General features: G+C 37.0%; 1 protein-coding gene across 1 annotated transcript in view; it reads left to right on the plus strand.

Annotated features, from left to right (window-relative positions):
- The window catches only part of ADAM22 (ADAM metallopeptidase domain 22), a 2,281,988-nt gene that overhangs the window by 1,865,531 nt on the left and 397,970 nt on the right, over positions 1-18,487 (plus strand). Inside the window, exon 22 of the mRNA XM_044066314.1 lies at positions 9,118-9,234. Within this exon, the coding sequence (XP_043922249.1) occupies positions 9,118-9,234 (117 nt within the window). The remainder of the gene's footprint in view (positions 1-9,117; positions 9,235-18,487) is intronic.

Raw genomic sequence — 18,487 nt, forward strand, 5'->3', positions numbered from 1 at the left:
CTTTTTTTTTTTTTTTTTTTTAGGTAATAACGCAGGTGTTTCTGAGAATCTGCATAACTATGCAATATGATTTATAATAATTTTTATGAATACAATATTTTACTCTATTGACAATAATGAGTTTAAGTAAATGCTCATATACAAACAATTCAAGATTTTTGGAAGCTGTTGATAGAATTCACATGACAGAAAATAGATGCATCTTAATGCATGTAATGTCTGAATCATATTAGCCAAAGTTTTTGATTTAAATGAATGTTAGAACATAATTTTCTCTCCTCTTGATTTCTAACATTAAGATTATTTGAATGCTATTAGAATTCAAGTGTTATATATTACATAGATCTATATAATAGTATGAACAGTTTTTAAAAAAAAAAAAAAAAAAAAAAGTTTATTTTAGTTTATATGATGCTGTTTTACCAAATGTGTAGTTTTGTCTTGATAGATAATTGAATTGAAAACTGTTAACCTCAGTTAAATATAACTAGTATTAAATTGATAAGGTGGTAGCTGAGGTACTGCTGCTTAGGGTAGGGGGTTAACTTGAGTAGTAAATACTGCTCTAAGTTGGAGTTTTCAACTCCAGGCGGAATGCAAGGTTTAATCCTTACATTATTTTCACTTGTTCATTGTTATATGTATATAGTTTTGACATCCACAATATATTTTGTACACTCATTGTCACTACAAACAAAATTGAATCCTATACAAAATCCCATAAGAGATTTAATAAATACAGCTATATTTAAAGGTACACCTAAAAGAGGAGATGTAACATTATTTATCTTGTTATTTGTTATTTCGATCATAAGATTCTTGAGTTTTAAAAATGCCAAATGACATCTTTAAAAGGAATTTCTTTAAACATTAATGGATTGAATAATCCGTGTAAAAGGGCAAGCCTAATAAGATACATTAATCTACACAAGGCCAATCTAGTCTTCCTGCAAGAAACCCATCTCTTGAAAAAAGATATTGATAAACTAGCCACTAATAAGTATGCAGTATTGGTTAGTTCAGAGCACACTCAGAAAAAAAGAGGAGTGGCTATTTTATGGAATAAAAGTATGCCCATTCCTAAAACCATTAAGTCTTATCAGGATGACAAAGGAATGTTTTGTATGGTTACAATACAAATTAATGGGAAGACTTACACTTTAATTAATGTATACTGGATACCTGGAATTGGTATTAATACAGTGAAACATCATATTGATAAGATCATATCATTCTCTATAGGGGATATTATTTTAGCTGGTGCTTTTAATTGTATACTACATGAAAGTGATACTACCACTATAAAGAAAAGAATTACATCTAATGCAAAACATTTAAATGATTTTGCTAATTCTTATCATTTGAATGATATTAATAATCAGATAGAGTCAAAATCATTACCATACACCTTTTTTTCTAACAGATACAAAACTTATTCAAAAATAGATAGGGTCTTTATTTCTAACCAGATGGTAACAGATTTAATTAATTCCAAAATCATTTCATGTCCTATATCTGATCATAACTCAATTGTTTTTGAATTTGTGATAAAAAATACTCATAATGTTCAGATCAAAAGGATACCAGCATACTTAACTCAGCTAAAAGACTATAAAGAATATATACTTTCAGAAGTACAACATTTTCTAGACATAAATAATACTCCTGAAGTCTCCATTGTCTATGTTTGGGATGCCTTAAAATCATATCTATATGGACAAAGTATCAGATGGTATAATAACAAAAGGAAATCTTGGGATAAGGAATTATTAGATATTCAAAGTAAACTAGACTCTTATAAACATAATAATAAAGAAAATATTATAGACAAGAAAGTTATTGAAGAAATAAACAAACTAAATGAGAAATACAAAGAAATTTTAACTCATAAAGTTAAAATAACTTTAGAGAATACAAGTTTTGTCTTATTCAATAAGCCCCAAATACTTACATAGACTTAAAAATAAAACAAAAGATTGAATAAACAAAACCATATCAAAGAAATCTTTTCTCTAAGGAAAAGAAGAATGTTTCTAGTATACCAGAAATACTGGATGAATTTAGAAATCACTTTCACAAGATTAACCATAACAACATTAACATGGAACCTAAAGATAAAATAAAGGAGTTTATAACCACAAACATGAATAAAAAGCTTAATAAACAACAGATTAAACTATTGGACAAGAGTATTTCATATACAGAAGTTATTACACAAATAAATAAGCTTAAATCAAACAAAGCACCGGGTAATGATGGTATTATACCAGAGATATATAAAATCCTTTCTAAAACTACATATTCATTAATACATAAGGTTTTTATTCTGGCCCAAACTGAGTTAATAACCCCCCCCCCATCTTGGCAATATACATTTATTTCACCAATTTTAAAACCTAATAAAGATCCAACTAGATGTTCTTCATATCGACCCATCTCATTACTTAATGTTGATTATAAAATGTTTATGAGTATTTTTGCTGATAGATTGAAGACAATTATCCCCGGCATTATAGACATAGATCAGACGGGCTTCATTGTAAATAGAAATACTTTTGATAATATAAGAAGAACTTTAGCATTAATTGATTTTGCAAATAGGAAAAAGAAAAATTTAACACTTATTAGTCTTGATATAGGTTCAGCATTTGATTCAGTAAGTTGGGACTATCTGTTTACTTTACTGAAGTGCCCAAATTTCTCTGATGCATTTGTAAATTTAATTGAGCATTTATACAAAGGAACGCTGGCTTATATTAAGGTAGGAAAATATGTTTCACAAAAAATACCCATTCTTAAAGGTACAAAGCAAGGATGTCCACTTTCTCCACTATTATTCACTTTAGTAATGGAGCCTTGGGCTAATTTGATTAGAAACAGTACTGACATAGAGGGTTTTGAAATAGAAGAAAATACAACATCAAAAATTCAACTTTTTGCAGATGATGTTCTAATTACATCAGCAGGATCTAATTCTTCTATGCAGTCTTTATTTGATAAAATGATGAATTTTAAAAGTATTTCTGGTTTAATATTCAGTGAAGAAAAAACTAAAATACTACCTATATATACACGAAAAAATACTCTCATTAGTGATTTTACTAAATATGTACCCAACTCAGGTCAGATAACTTATTTAGGTATAATACTATCTAAAGATATTAAATCTATTATATATAATAACTATAATACCTGTTTTCTTAATATACAAAATCGTTTTAATACCTGGAATAATATGTTTTTACTATGGAGGAGAGACTTACAATTATTAAAATGATAATATTCCCCAAGATTTTATACTTAATACAATCAATAATACTTTCACCTACAAAAATAACTATCAAGAAACTGAATACACTAATGTTAAATTTCTTATGGGCACCTAATAGACCTAGGATTGCATTAAAGAAACATACTAATAGCTGGTCTCAAGGGGTATTTCTTTTCCAGACTTTAATTTGTATATTATCTCCTCTATTATAATAGTTCTTACTTTATTAATAGATCGGTCATATGTCGCAAAATGGAAAGATTATTGGGAGCTAATTAGTATGCACTTCATGAAAATCTCCTTAACACATAAAAATATGATTATAAATAACTCCATGTTGTGGTTGCTAAAGGAATTTTGTACTTCACCTATTACACCTAAACATATGGTCTGTTACCCATTAAATATTATTATTAGTTATCGTAACTTTATATTCATGCACCCTAAGTATAGGGAATGGAATTTTATTATATTCCCTATAATTTATACTCAGGGTATGCTTATGTCATCTACTTCTGAAGGAGCTTATTTAGCTATAGATAATAATCTAAAGTACTGGTATCAGCTGATATCTGATAATAAAGTTAAAAATCTAGATTTCTTAAAACAAGAATTTGATCTAAGAGAAACTTGCTGGTTAGAGGTTCAGATCTTTAGACAACATCTCATTGATAGAATAGATCTAATGTCTATAAGAGTTAAAGAATCTATTCCAAAACTGATTGATTACTTGATAATAAATTTACAGCATAAAGTTTCTGATAAAGGTAAACTTTCATATATACATAAAATTATCAGACAAGAAACTTTTTACAATGTAGATTCATACTGGAATTATTTCACCTCTATTAATGGGGACCCACCAACTCAACAAGATAAACAATATATATTGGAATCTGCTTATAGAACTACATCTTCCATTGTCTGGAGACTTTATACATGGAAATTTTTACATAGATCTTTTATACACCTTTGATGATGAATAAAATTAATAATAAAGATAATCTATGTAAGAGATGTAATGTAGAAATTAATGCTGACTGGGCTCATATGTTTTATGACTGTATGAAGTTGAAAGAATACTGGAAGTCAATTAATGAATTTTTGCAGGCTCTTTTACAGATAATTTCATTATTTCTAAGTCTCTTATATTATTCAACACACCTGTACCTCAATGTGTTAAAAGATTAAGCTTCCCTTGTTATGGTCTATCCTAGCAGTGGCTAGGAAAATAATAACTAGAAATTGGATTTCAGATACACCTCCTTCGTTCAATGAATTTAAAAATGTTATGAATATAATGTGTCATATGGAAATAAGCACAATTAGAATGAGAACAACTAGAAAAACATCACATTTTATTGTATGGGATAATTTACAAAATTTGTTAAAAAAATTCTAATTTCAATAGCACAGTATTTTAGTTTAATTAATTGATCTGATTGTAGTGGATGTCTTTGTAAATACTTTAGTTGTTTTGTTGAATATTATAATAATACCTATTTTTAATTATTTGTATAAAATTGTTATGATATTTCTCTTATATGTTAAAACAATAAACTTATTTAAAAAAAAAAAAACAGTTCCTTAAAAACAATCATTCTAAACTCATGCATATTATCCTGATGGTCCCTTATTTTCTCTTTAGCACTTTGCAGCTGCACTTCCTGTTTTGTTTTGGTATAAATTAACCTTTGTCAGCCCCTCTAAATAATTATTGTTACTTCTTAACCATATATATATTTTTTTCATTTCTACCCTATTTTTAAACTCCACTTTCATTTTATCTGATTCACTAGCTATAACTTCAGAAGAAATTTCTGTCTTCCCTAATAATTCTTTTAACAGGTAGGTGGGGAAGCACCAGTGTCTAATTTTTATTTCATTATCTTGCCTTTTTATCTTAGTGTTTTTGGCACATGATCTGATATTGTTACTAGATATGTGTTAAAGCTTTCAATTAAATGCACACGTTCCTGTGAAATATAATTTCTGCCTAGTCTTCCTCAGTTATTGTAACATGGAGAATAATATATAAAATCTCTCTCTAATTTCCTAGTACTGAATTCACATCTTCCATACAAAATATTTATATATGTTTTTCAGAAATCTCCCCTCTTTTGTTATATTTGTTCCTTCTAGGTCCCCCAGATGCAACCTCACTGTTTCAAATCAAGCTCCAGTCCCCAATGAAAGCTAATTTTTTGTCCCAAAGTTTTATTAAGCTCCATAACAGCAGTTTTAGGTGGAATATAAATAAATGCCCATGTAATGCTTCTCCCTTGCCAGTAGCCCCTTACTATCACAAGTCTACCATTACTATTTCCTCTTCTATCATTATTAGAGCTCCTCTAGCAGTTAGTATAACTATTCCTGTTTTCCTTTGTCCATGATAATCTGCTGAATTTCCATCCTGCAATTCTTTCCTTATCAAATTCACATGCTCCTTTCTTTCCAAATGTGTGTCTGTAGCATTGCTATTTGCACTTGTCATTTCTTAGTATAATTCAGTACTCTATTTTTTGTCTGTACCTGCGATGCCATTCACATTCCAAAATAATGGTTTAGTGTAGCCATTATAAGAAGTTACTATTCCCATCTATTACATTTGACAGCTATTTTAAATGAATGTTTCCAGGTTTTGTGTTATATTCACCCACTATTGTTTGGCAGGCTGATCCTTTATACAGTTGTTTCTTGTCATCTCCATTTGAACCTTTGTCGCATTTTACAAGACTTTTTGTTTTAATGAAAACCCTCCAAAAAAACAAGAACACAAAACTATGTACATCTTCATCTAGTTAAGTTTATCCCCCCTGAAAGGAACAATTGTCCCAAATCAATATCTGCACCCAAAGAAAATAACCAACCAAAAATGAAGGCTATAAGATGCATGTCACAGCCTGTGCTCCTTCTTACACTAATCTTTGCTCTTGTCCTATTTTTATTCCCCTCCCACATGTGAATAACAGCTTATATGCTTTCAGAAAACATTAACTTTTAGCCTTAAGAAATAGTGCACTGGCTATCTTTAAGTAAAACTAAATTGTGCACTGTTCTGGCAAATGCATTGAAGAATTTAGAGTCCAGAAAAGCTGCTGATTCTTATTCACTTCCAATAATTTCAAACTTTATTTTTACTAAGCTGCTTACCCTTATACCTTTTTAATTTTACATTTCTTTCAGCAGGCATTGTCCAGATATCTCAAGATTTGTTGCTTCACCTCTATTCAGCTTGGTTCCATGGAAAGATAAGAACAGAAGTCCAGCTGCCGTCAGCTGCAGCCATCTCATCTCACACATCGGTTTGCTAAGTAAAACTACTCATTTCATTCACAGTAGTCTCTTTTCTAAAACCTACTTACTTACACTAAAACTTATTAGATTAAGCTAAGAACATTAATTTAGACATTCACCTATGCAAAATTAAAAGAAAATGTCTCAACTGTACATGTTATAGTCAGTAAACTTTTATACTCTATCCCCCACCACAACAGCTGAAGATTACAGCCTAACTTAAACATACTTTTGTCCGTCCTTTCTTCTTTTTTTTTTACATTATAATGCCTACATTTTTTAAAATTAACAAAAAAAATGTATTTGCCTACTTTAGTATCTTTATCACATACAGCTATCACTGAAAATGCTTTACTATACAACATGCAATTTATGTCATGAAATGTCTTATACAGATACTGTTAAGAAAAAAGTTTTATTTATAGTTTTTCTTTTCTTTCATTTTAGTGTCCTTCCAAACATTAATGATATGAAGTGGGGTATATGCCTTTCATTCGTCCACAAGTTTAACAAAGTCAAAAAAAGTCCAGTCTTTCTCAGCCACTTTTTCTTGTAAAGCCAGATTTCATAGGTGTGATTAATGCTTTGTAGTCTCACATTTATTCATTAATTTCAGTGTTGCTGGTCTTCTTCCTGTTCATCTCCATATACCCAACTCCAGACTCCTGTCCAAGTCCAAGGTACTCTGGATTCTTCTAGTCAAATCCGGTGCTTTTTCTGTCTCTCAAGCATTTTCCTTTGGAATGTTTCATTGGCAAAGTCTCTCTCTCTCTCTCTCTCTATATATATATATATATATATATATATATATATATATATACATATACATATATATATATATATATGCACTATAAAGCACTTTACAAAAATGTGGGTCTGGGAGCAGCACTAGTCATCAGGGATAACTTAACATTGTGCCGTAAAAGGCATTTAAAAAAGATGTGGATCGGGGAAAATGATAAGTACCAGGGATAACTCTTTAAGTCACAAGGAATACTGTAAACTGAGTGCCTTAAAGGCACTAAAACAGCTTCAAACCCTTTACCCTCTCACCAAGTGTATTGGTCCTTTTTGCTACCAATACACCAAGGCTAACATGGGAATAGCAACTAAAACTAGAAATAAAAAGGTAATTTACAAAGGAGATGAGAAAAGGCCTTGAACTCTGTACCCTTGACACAGGAAACAGCATCAGTAGCCCACTACACTAACTGACAAACAAATTTAGTCTCTTTTTTTTTTTTTACAATTGATACTTATCCAAGGCCTGTACTAGTTGATGAGTTATGAGGAAGAGGTAATCTCTTCTGGGTATTCTGGGTATTACATAATACAGCAGTCTGTTTCTATTTACTATATATTGTCTCTGCATTATAAACATTAATCATTTTCTTTTTCTTCCTAGTTATTTGTTGTGAGCTTCTCCCTTTTATTATTTTTTATATTTTTCGGTATGTTCTTAGGTTCAAAGGTTCATAGGATGACATGGAAGCCCCTATAAGCCTAGCCAAGAATTTTGCCCATGTTCCCTCAAAGTCCACACCTGTTTCCCCCATCCAGCAGGGACACAGGTGGGATCCCAAGGGTGTATTTTCTGTTTCCCATCCAGTCATCCAGGTTCCTCTTAAAGAGGGCTAGAGAGGTTCTCTGCTTGACACAGAGAGGAAGTCTATTCGACAGACAGGGGAGTCTTTGGGACACAAATCTATCCCGACACAAATCTATCCCGCCAACAAGTTCTCTTAATGTCACAGACCAGGTTGAGGCAATGCGTGCGGGTTGTGCGAGTGGAGTTTGTCTTATAGATCTGCAGCAACTCCATCAAGGCTGCTTCTAAAATGGCCTTGTATGCCAGACACAGGTTACCTCTGAGCAGTCTGTATAAGACTGAGTAGAGGTACAGGGCTTTTGCATAGGGTAGGTGTATGAGGTGTTCTTTGTCCTCAGACTGACATATACTTGTATCCTGAATTCCAAACTTGTCGTCTGCAGTATCACGATTAATAGGGCGTGAGTGGTCTTTACTAGAAGGCTGAACTTCCTATCCTAAATGTGTTCCTATTTCTATTTTTGTGTGATATTATTCAGCTCATTAGCCCAATCATTAATATATGTAAGAAAAGTTTTCCAAGCTGTGCCAGTTGTACAAATACAGTCATCCTCTGTAAATCCAGAGTTAGAATCAATAACAGTAATTATACAATGGTGGCTCATTAGTATTCAAAAATGTGCACAGTGATTTGTCAGCCCAACCGGCGTGCCTGTTGTAAATTGAACATAATACTAACTGGAAAAAGTCCAGTCACTGAAGTACAATCAGACTTTCTTTTATTAGTGTGTGCTCTTGGAAGTCTATGTTTCAAATGTCCAAAATTTTGCTTCGTATTTTAGGTCTGTCCTTCATAAAATTTGTGGGTCTACTTCACGTTGACTGTCCAACAGCAGTACAACCAGAACTAAGTAAGAGTAGCAGCATTTGCCCAGGATGAAACAGACATGCATCTGAAAAACAACTAAGTCCTTTTTGTCTTTCTCTTTCTGTGATCTAGAGATGTTTTCTGTGGATATCTCTTGTGTGCGAAAGTCCCTCCACTCCCAAGAATTGGAGAACTTCGAGACATGACTGCAACTGCTGTTTCTTATCAGGGCAAATATTTGAACTGTAGGTATGTATGATTCATATAAATATTGTTATAAGGGTGTAAGGCGTGTTACAGTATTCTTATGCTATGTTTGAACTGAGGAATGTCTGTCTTTGGTATTGCTACTAAACATAAAGTGATTTGTTTTGTCACACATTCTTTATTAAGCAAAAATGTAGTATTTACATACTTAAATGTTGATATTGAAGCAGTGCTGGGCATTTTGTAATTTGCTGTTGGACATACAAAATAATGTGTATCTTAGGTTATATTAAAGGTATCTTATTTTACTTTTCTTCTTGCTATTCTGTGCTCCTTGGCAAATACTGTCTCACCAAGTAGCTAACGTCAATTCATATGGACATGGCTGATTGGTGCCATCCTCCCATTCCTGTCAGTGATTCCTCCCTACATCATCTAACATAAACAGTGTCCTACAAAAGAACCATTACATTACCCTCCAAGGTCAGGGATGCCTTCCAAAAAAATATGGCCTCAGTAGCCATTGATATGTTTCCTGGGAAGAATGAGAGTGGCTGTGGTGTTGGTGAGCATGGAGGGTACCACTGGAAAGCCACATAGTGTGGTCAGGATGAGATCCCCCTCCTTTTTTCTTGCTTTCTTGTAGAAGGTTCACTTAATGGTAACACCCTCATGCTCACTATCCCTCCCATCTGGGGAAAACCTGCTGTTGCTTCTAGACTGTAATGTCATCCAAAAAGAAAGTAATTAGATCCCATCCCGCTCTCCAGGAATGCAGAGTCACCATTAGGGACTTGATCCTACTTCCACACCATTTGGCCGTCCTGAAATATAGATTCATCACTGAATCACAGTTTTTAGTGTCATACGCAGGACCACAACCATTTCTCAACTCCCATCTTTCTGTATGCTTCATATTGGGGTCTTTGCCCCCACATCCCTCTAACTTTCATATTCTGTTTCCAGAGTTGCATAACAGTGATGGAAATACTTTCAGAGAAATTAAAATTAATGAACTATAACTGAATACATTATGTTTAACAGTTACACTGTTTTTACATATAGAGAAGCCAATAAAACTTCTGCAGCAGTGGCTAGCTAAAGTTTCCTCTCTTTTTGACAACGCAAACATTCTTTTATCCTTCAGTTTTTCAAAATAAATTCATCCAATTTTATTTCAGAACTTTCTAAACTCTAACAGTTCACCATGTCAGATAAATTGTTTCATGTTTTCACTCTTTAATTTAATTATTAATATCCTTCCTTTGCTACAGCACTTTTTGCTGAGGTGTTAGTTTAATCATATTTTAAAGCAAGAAGGCAGGACCTTGCATCCTTCCTTCTTTCCACTATCTTCATTCTATTCCCAGACAAGGAGATGATGTTCTTCGTGTTTCACTGTTGCAGTCATCACACTTGGGTTATCTGCTTGCAGGTAGCTCTCAGTCGGCCCGAATACCAGAGTCTTGGGATTTCTGCGTCGGATGCTGTCGCCTCTTCCATGACTTCAGGTCATCAGGGGTATAAAACATGCAGCCGATGCCATTACATTAGCTTTTCTTGCCACGTGGGAGCCCGGCAGTTTGCAAATGCCGGTCGGCCGCTACTTGAAATTTTTGTTTTTTGTGTTTCAACCTGAAGTCTTCTAAAGCTAAGTACCCCATTGGGGATCCTTTTTTCTTGCTCTAACTGATGTCAGAAAAAATTAACAATTGTCTTGCATGTGGAAAGCAAATACCTCAGAGATTTTCATTCTTACTATGTCACCTGTTTAGGCCCAAACCATGACGTTCCTCGCTGTCGGTTTTGTGCCTTATTCAACGCCCGATCTATTAGTCGTTGGGCTATCTTTGTCACTAAATTCTTTCGCTGTCATTCTCTGTATTCCAAAATGGCTTTGTTAAGCCATCCGATCTCCCGAAAAAACATAAGGATAAAGATAGAGACAGACCACATAGGTCCAAAACTGCCGACGATGCTTCCGTGAAGCTAGTCGCCAGTCCACTGGTACTCAATGAGGCACTTTCGCAGCCCCTGATACCTGCTTCTACTGATTTGCAGGCCTCTACTTAGACCCATTCAGATGCCGCAAAATGCTTCTTCGACTATGGAACCTGCAATGTCTCTACCTTGGATGGGTCTGGAGCAGCTGTGCAGGCACTGGCTTCTGAGGGTGTATTTAGACCTTCCAATGTGCATATTAAACCGACTACTTCATTTTTGACTAAAACTACAGAATTTCTCAGGCCCAGAGTTCACACTATGCCTAGGAAACCAACAATCAAAGCGCATTCTAAAGCTCCCATGCCTCAGAAACAAATGCTTAGAATGGCTGAAGACCTCATTACTTTAATTAGGGGGAGCCAGCCTTTCCCCTCTAAAAGACAAAGAATTGATTTTCCTTCTGATTCTACAGACTATGAGTCCGATTACTCTAACTCCTCTGATTACCAGGACATACCCTTATCCACCTATGAGGATTCAGATGCAGAGGATTCCATTCCCTCTGCCTCCCCTCCAGAGGACTTTTCATTCAGTGAAACCTTGCATACCCTAAGAGAGCATTTCCGCTGGGAATGCCAGGATTACCCTCAGTCCAAAAAGAGACTCAGAGAATTTTTAGACTTGCCTCAGCACAGACCTCTAGCTATACCCCCTGTCCTGGATATTGTAGATGATGTTTTCATGGAATCAGGTCTTACCCCTAATACTTTACCTTGAGCTCCTAGAAAGCCTGACAGGTACTATAGAGTACCTGACTCTCACAAATTTCTCTTTAAAAATCCTACTGCGGATCCAGAGATCGTTTCCCAGGGACCTAAAGGTATTAAGGCTACTACAGCCAAAAACCCTACCCCTTCAGACAGGGATTCTAGGGCTTTAGACAGATGGGGTAAGAAGGTATAGACCTCTGAAACTCTTGCCATCAGGGCTTTAAAATGCCAGTTTCACATGTTGAAGTACCAGCAGCATATTATGGAACTAATTAAACAAAAAATGTTGTTGATTCCTGACTGTGCAGAAAATAAAGATTTACAAGAGCTAATGCATTCTGCAAACCACGTTGCTAAACATACCTTGCAGTGTGGTTTTGATGCCTTGGAAGCATCTTGCAGGGCTGCTGTCACTGGGTCTGTTCTGAGAAGACATGCTTGGCTGAAGGAACAAATCTTGCCAGACCATGTCAAAGCAAAATTACTAGATGCTCCATTAAACCAAGAATTTTTGTTTGGCACAAAAGCAGAAGTTCTTAAAAAGATGGAGGAAAAAGCTAAATCTATGTAAACTGTTAAAGATTTCTTACAGGTACAGCCACCTAGATTCAGTAGGCATTGGCCGTCAGAAAACTGGTCCTTTCCAGTCCCTCCCAGGCCTTATCAGTCCAAGCCCAGGGGCAACAGACCACAAAGACTACAGTCTCAGGGTATGCACAGATCTAAACAATGGAGTGCTCCCACCGCAAAAACAGTGAGTGGTAAGCCACCCCCTTATGGAAAAAGTTCACAATGACTTGTACTTCATCCTTCCCAGCCATGCCCAAGTGCTTGCACCCCTAGGAGGAAAACTCGCCCTGCATGCAAAAAACTGGCAATACATTACCCAGGACTGATGGGTCTTAAACACTGTATCCCAGGGATACAATTTCCAATTCCACTAACTGCCATCCCCAAACAGATTGCCAGACCTTCCTCCAAACCAGTGGGCAGAGGCCCAAAAGCAAGTACTTTCTCTTCAACCTGTTCCAACAGAGCAAAGGGGACAGGGTTTCTACTCCAGACTGTTTCTGGTGCCCAGAAAAGAGGACTCTTGACACCCTATCCTGGATCTGTCAATTCTCAACACCTTCCTGGTGGTACCAAAGTTCAAAATGCTTACACTACAACAGCTGCTTCCTATGCTAGCCAAGGACTCCTGGCTGGTCACCCTAGACTTAAAAGAAGCTTATCTGCACAACCCCATAAGGGAATCTTGCAGGAAATATCTATTTTCAGGGCAGGCTCCATGCACTATAAGTTCTTCTGCACTTCCCTTTGGCTTATCTACTGTGCCCAAGGTATTCACAAAGTGCCTGGCTCCAGCCATTGCATACTGCAGACAGAGAAACATTAAAATTTACCCATTCTTGGATGATTGCTTTATTCAGGCAGACAGTCAGGAACTGCTCCTTCAGCACCTGACATTTGTAAAGAGACTCCTCTAACATCTCTGTGGTATACCATCAACGAAAATAAATCACATCTGGTACCCAGCCAAAAAACTTGTATTCCTGGGAGCAAGCTTGAACACAACTTCCCAGATAGCATCCCTCACTCCAGAAAAGCAGATTTATTTGACAAATTACTTCAAACTACTGACCACCCAAACCCAGCTATCTGCAAGAAAAATACTGCAAGCCCTACGGTTCATGACCTCATGCATTCTTCTAATTCCATATGCAAAACTGCATATGAGGAAACTTCAATGGTACTTAAAAAGCCTCTGGTGTCAACATTCTCAGGACCTGGAAACAGTGATTCCTATCCTTCCTTGCCTAAGGACAGAGTTCCTTTGGTGGGCAGAGGCCTGCAACCACAACAAGGGACTCCCTTTCACTCAACCCCCCCCCACCACCCAAACCTTGACAAAAGATGCATCAGACTATGCATGGGGGGCTCACATGGCAGGCAAATGGAGCCCAGGACAAATACACCTGCATAGCAATCAAAAAGAAATGTTAGCTGTACAGAATGCACTGACAGCCTTCAAATACCTTATCCTTCCAGGACAATTCTTGATAAAGACAGACAATAGCACAGTCATGTGGTACATAAACAAGCAGGGGGGAACCCATTCCTACCCACTCTGCAGGTTAGCCATGGCTCTGTGGAACACATCCTTGAGTTACCAAGTGCACCTGCAAGCTCAATTTTGTTTGCCTGGCATGAATTGAGCTTGCACCTGCAAGCTCAATTCCTGCCAGGCTAACAAAATTCACTGGAAGATGACTTAAGCAGAAATCTAATGGACCCACACGAGTGGAAACTGGAACCCAGCTCATTCAAGCTTCTAATCCACAGGTGGGGGACACCAGAGGTGTACCTCTTTGCTTCCCCCCATAACCATCAATTGAGCAAATTTTGCACCAGAACTCCCCACAGCCAAGCTTGAAAAGTGGATGCCTTATCCTTTACATGGAAAAACCTCTGTCTATGCCTTCCCACTCCGCCCCTCCTCTCGAAAGTACTACTCAAGATCAAACAGGACAAGCCAAGGACAATCCTTATTGCACCAGACCGGCCATGCCACCACTGGTACCTAATTTTATGCAGCCTGACAGTGCCACTCTGGCACCTGCATCAGACCCCCTCTCTGCTGTCCCAGCAGGAGAGCCAGATTTTGCATCCTCAGCTGCAAACCCTGAACCTAGCAGCCTGGCTTATTCCCTGAATACATCACCAGCAACCCTCAGCAAACAGGTGCTGGATGTCATCCTTGAGGCCAGAAGGCCTAGTACTAGGAAATCCTATTCAGAAAAGTGGAAAAGATACTGTTCTTGGAGCCAGTCTCAGAGAAAGGACACAGCCATGCCCACCTTACCTCAAATCCTAGATTATCTAGCAGAGCTGCTCCACAAAGGCCTATCCTTCTCATCAATTAAGATTCATGCCTCTGCCGTCTCAGCTCATTACAACACTGAGCCCCCCCCCTTCTCTCACCCTCTGGTCAAACAGTTCTTGAGAGGAGCTAACAATTTAAGACCCCCGAGGAGAGCTCCCACTCCTGCCTGGGACCTTAACTTTGTACTAGAGAAGCTCACGCTTCCCCCTAGCCTGCAGTTACAGCAGAGTTAAAATTCCTCTCTTGGAAAACAGCCTTACTTCTAGCCATCACTTCAGCAGTTCTGAGTTACAAGCCCTTATGGCTGTGGAACCCTTCATTATCTTCCATGCGGATAGGGTTTCCATCAGGACTAACCCATCGTTTATGCCCAAGGTGGTATCCAGTGTGGTTTTAAACCAATCCATCTGTTTACCAACCTTTTTTACTAATCCTCAGAATAAAGGGGAAAGGATCCTGCACTCCTTGGATGTGCACAGATAGCTTAGGTTCTACCTTGACAGGACTAAACCTTTCAGAAAATCTGACTAGCTGCTAGTCAGCTTTGCTACAGGGGCAGAGGGCAAGTCCATTTCAAAACAAACCATCTCCAAATGGATAGCACACTGCATCCATTTCTGCTACAATCACCGTGGAAAACCCACCCCACAGGGGATCAGAACCCATTCCACTAGGGCTACCTCAACCTCTACAGCATTTCTCAGCGGAGTCCCTACTAGGGACATCTTGGAAGCTGCAACCTGGACTTCAGTACACACTTTCACCAAGCATTACCACTTACCTATATTTTCTAAATCCAGAGCTGGATTTGCTACAGCAGTCCTACAAGGCCTGCTAGCCAGTCCCAATACTTCTTGACTGCCTCCACCCTTCCTCAGCTTTGGGAATCAACCCAAGTGTGATGACTGCAGCAGTGAAACACGAAGAACATAGTACAGTTGTGTACACTTACCATAAATGTAGATGTTCGAGTGTATTCACTGTTGCAGTCCTGATTACCCTTCCTCCAGCCCCCTGACTTTTCTAGATTTTCTACCTATTCTCTTTTTTGGCCATATCTTATAGCAATGGTATTTACTTTTTACTGGAGGTGTTCCACACCATGTAATCGCTTCCTATTTTGGGGGCTCCTGACATCTGGGGCAAGAAAAACTGACGTAATGGCATCGGCTGCATGTTTTATCCCTCTGATGACCTGACGTCATGGAAGAGGCGAAAGCATCTGATGCAGAATTCCCAAGACTCTGGTATTCAGGCCGACTGAGGGCTACCTGTAGGCAGATAACCCAAGTGCGATGACTGCAACGGTGAATACACTCGGACATCTACATTTATGGTAAGTGTACACAACTGTACTTTCTCACAGATGGCATATATTATCCAGCAGGATAAACAACCTACCTTTAGAAATTTCTATTTGTCTAAAAGGAACTGTGTTTCAGTTTGGCTGTGCAGAATGTCTCAGTACTTTACAAGTGGGACTGTCATCTGTGCTTACCTTGTTTCCCTTGCCTATTTGTTGAATTCTGTTTGTTTTATTTCCTAATTTGAGCCCAGTTTAATACCTTGTCAGCATTTGTTTTTGATGATCCTGCACTTCTAACTTAAATCCTAAAAAACAACTCATCATTAAAGATCTAGGGACAGTGATGGACAATAGTGAAAATTTTGACTATTGTATATCTACCAAATTCAAAATAATCATATTATGCAACCTGTCTAATTCTGAAAGGCAAGTCTCATCACTTCAGGTATTTGTTTCATTTATTTATTTTATTTAGCTACCCTTTGTTGATCAGGTTAGTCCCACTAGTATAGTGACCTCTTTTCAAGGGAGACCCACGGTGGTACTCATACTGCTAGGGAAATTTTGATCTGATCTGACCCATCTGACCATCATTCGGTGTTGTAGTTCCATACTAGAAAAATAGTAGGCTGAGCAGTTTGTACTAAGACAGGCTTCAGGAAGTGTCTATATTTTGTTTCGCCATTCTACTTAAAGGTGTTGATCCCCACCTTGACAAATCCATATCATTCTGAATTGTTTCAGGTAAGGTAGACTACTCCGTATTCTGTAAGTTTACAGAGGATGCACACAGAGCAGATTGATGTTTTATTGTTAGACTATGATATAGTACTCCATTTTTGTATGGGAGCAGTTGTAGCCCGGAACAAAGCTTTCAGAATTTCCATTTGTTTGTTGCAAACCATTGTTCCAATAGTTTTCAACCTTACTCACTAACACTGGCTAATCTACAATGTATGTACTGTACCTGTGTACTATGTATGTAGTCTACCTGTGTTCCAAATTTCAGCTGTACACCACAAATCTATTAATTACTTTTATTTTTAAAATTAATATTTTTTTGTTTGTTCTCTCCACTGTAACTGTTTATGTGCCGCATACCACTGTAAAAACATGTCTCTTGTAATTTGTGTGTATACTGATCATGTCTAAATAACTAAATGTGTCTGTAATTTTTCTTTGTGGAGCTTTTCTTCCCAGGCTTCTGCTGAAAAAGGGCCTTTACGGCTCAGTCAGACACCCCCAGTTAACAAATGTAAAATAAAAAAAAAATAAAAATAAATAAAAATTTGTGAGGAGTTTTTTAAAGGAGATGTAATAGTTTGAGGATTGCTACTTATGATGTACAAGAAACTGCTATGGATATTATCAGGACCTGTGGAGCTAGCATTCCTCAAATTATTTTTGGCCACTGTTACTTCCTTTGTAGCACTAGGGAGGTATGCTTTGATGGGGGTTTATATCAGTCCGTCAAAACGGCTGAATATCGAATACCAGATGTTCGAACTGTAAAGTTCAAGCACTGGTAATCGCGAAGCCGCGGCCCACTGAATTCTTTCTCAAGGAAAGAATTTGGTGGGCTGTTTCTGTGGCTTCGCAAGTATCAGGACTGTGGTGGGAAGTTACAGGTTGGGTTTAGGTAAGTGTGCGATTGTGTGGATGTTAGGGTTAGGGCGCGGGTTAGGTGAGTTAGGGTTAGGGCGTGGGTGTGCGATAGTGAAAGATTTTAAGGTTAGGGCGGGATAGGTGAGTTAGGGTTAAGGCGCGGGCCAGGTGAGTTTGTGATAGTGACAGACCTTAGGGTTAAGGTTTGGGTTAAGGTAAGTGGATAGGTAGTAGTGTATGTACAGTTTAGTGTAGGGTTTAGATGTAGGATTTTGAGTGTATGTGTGTGTGGATTGATGTTGTTTTGGTGTGTTTGTGTTGCATGTGTGTTTTTTGTAACAGCGATTTTTTTCCCCTGGGAAAAAAATCGCTGTTGTAAGACTTCAATGTTTTTACAGTTCATGGTTTGAAGTTCGAATGTATGGTGTTCAAACTTCAGATGTTTCGATGAACTGATATAGACCCGCTTTGATGGCCAAGTTAGTAAGCATTTGTAACCCCAGGTTTTGTAATAAAATTAGTGGACATAATTTGTCAGTCATGGTATTTACAGTTAAATAAGTCTGTAATTTTGCAACATCATTTTATAAAAGTCTAGTACACTCACTGTTTCCGCTTTAGATTTGAGAAATAACGAAAAAAAACAGTGTATTGTTGCATTTAGCTTTTAATAGTAGTCTAGTGTAATGGTCTGATCTGAGTGATTTTTGTTTTTGTTAACCGAGTAAACCCAGTGGACACAAATGTCCTTTTTCAAGAGCAATTCTGCTACTTGTATATACACAG

Source organism: Protopterus annectens, chromosome 3.part1, assembly GCF_019279795.1.
Source record: "Protopterus annectens isolate FY-2018-M chromosome 3.part1, PAN1.0, whole genome shotgun sequence".
NCBI lineage: Eukaryota > Metazoa > Chordata > Ceratodontiformes > Protopteridae > Protopterus > Protopterus annectens.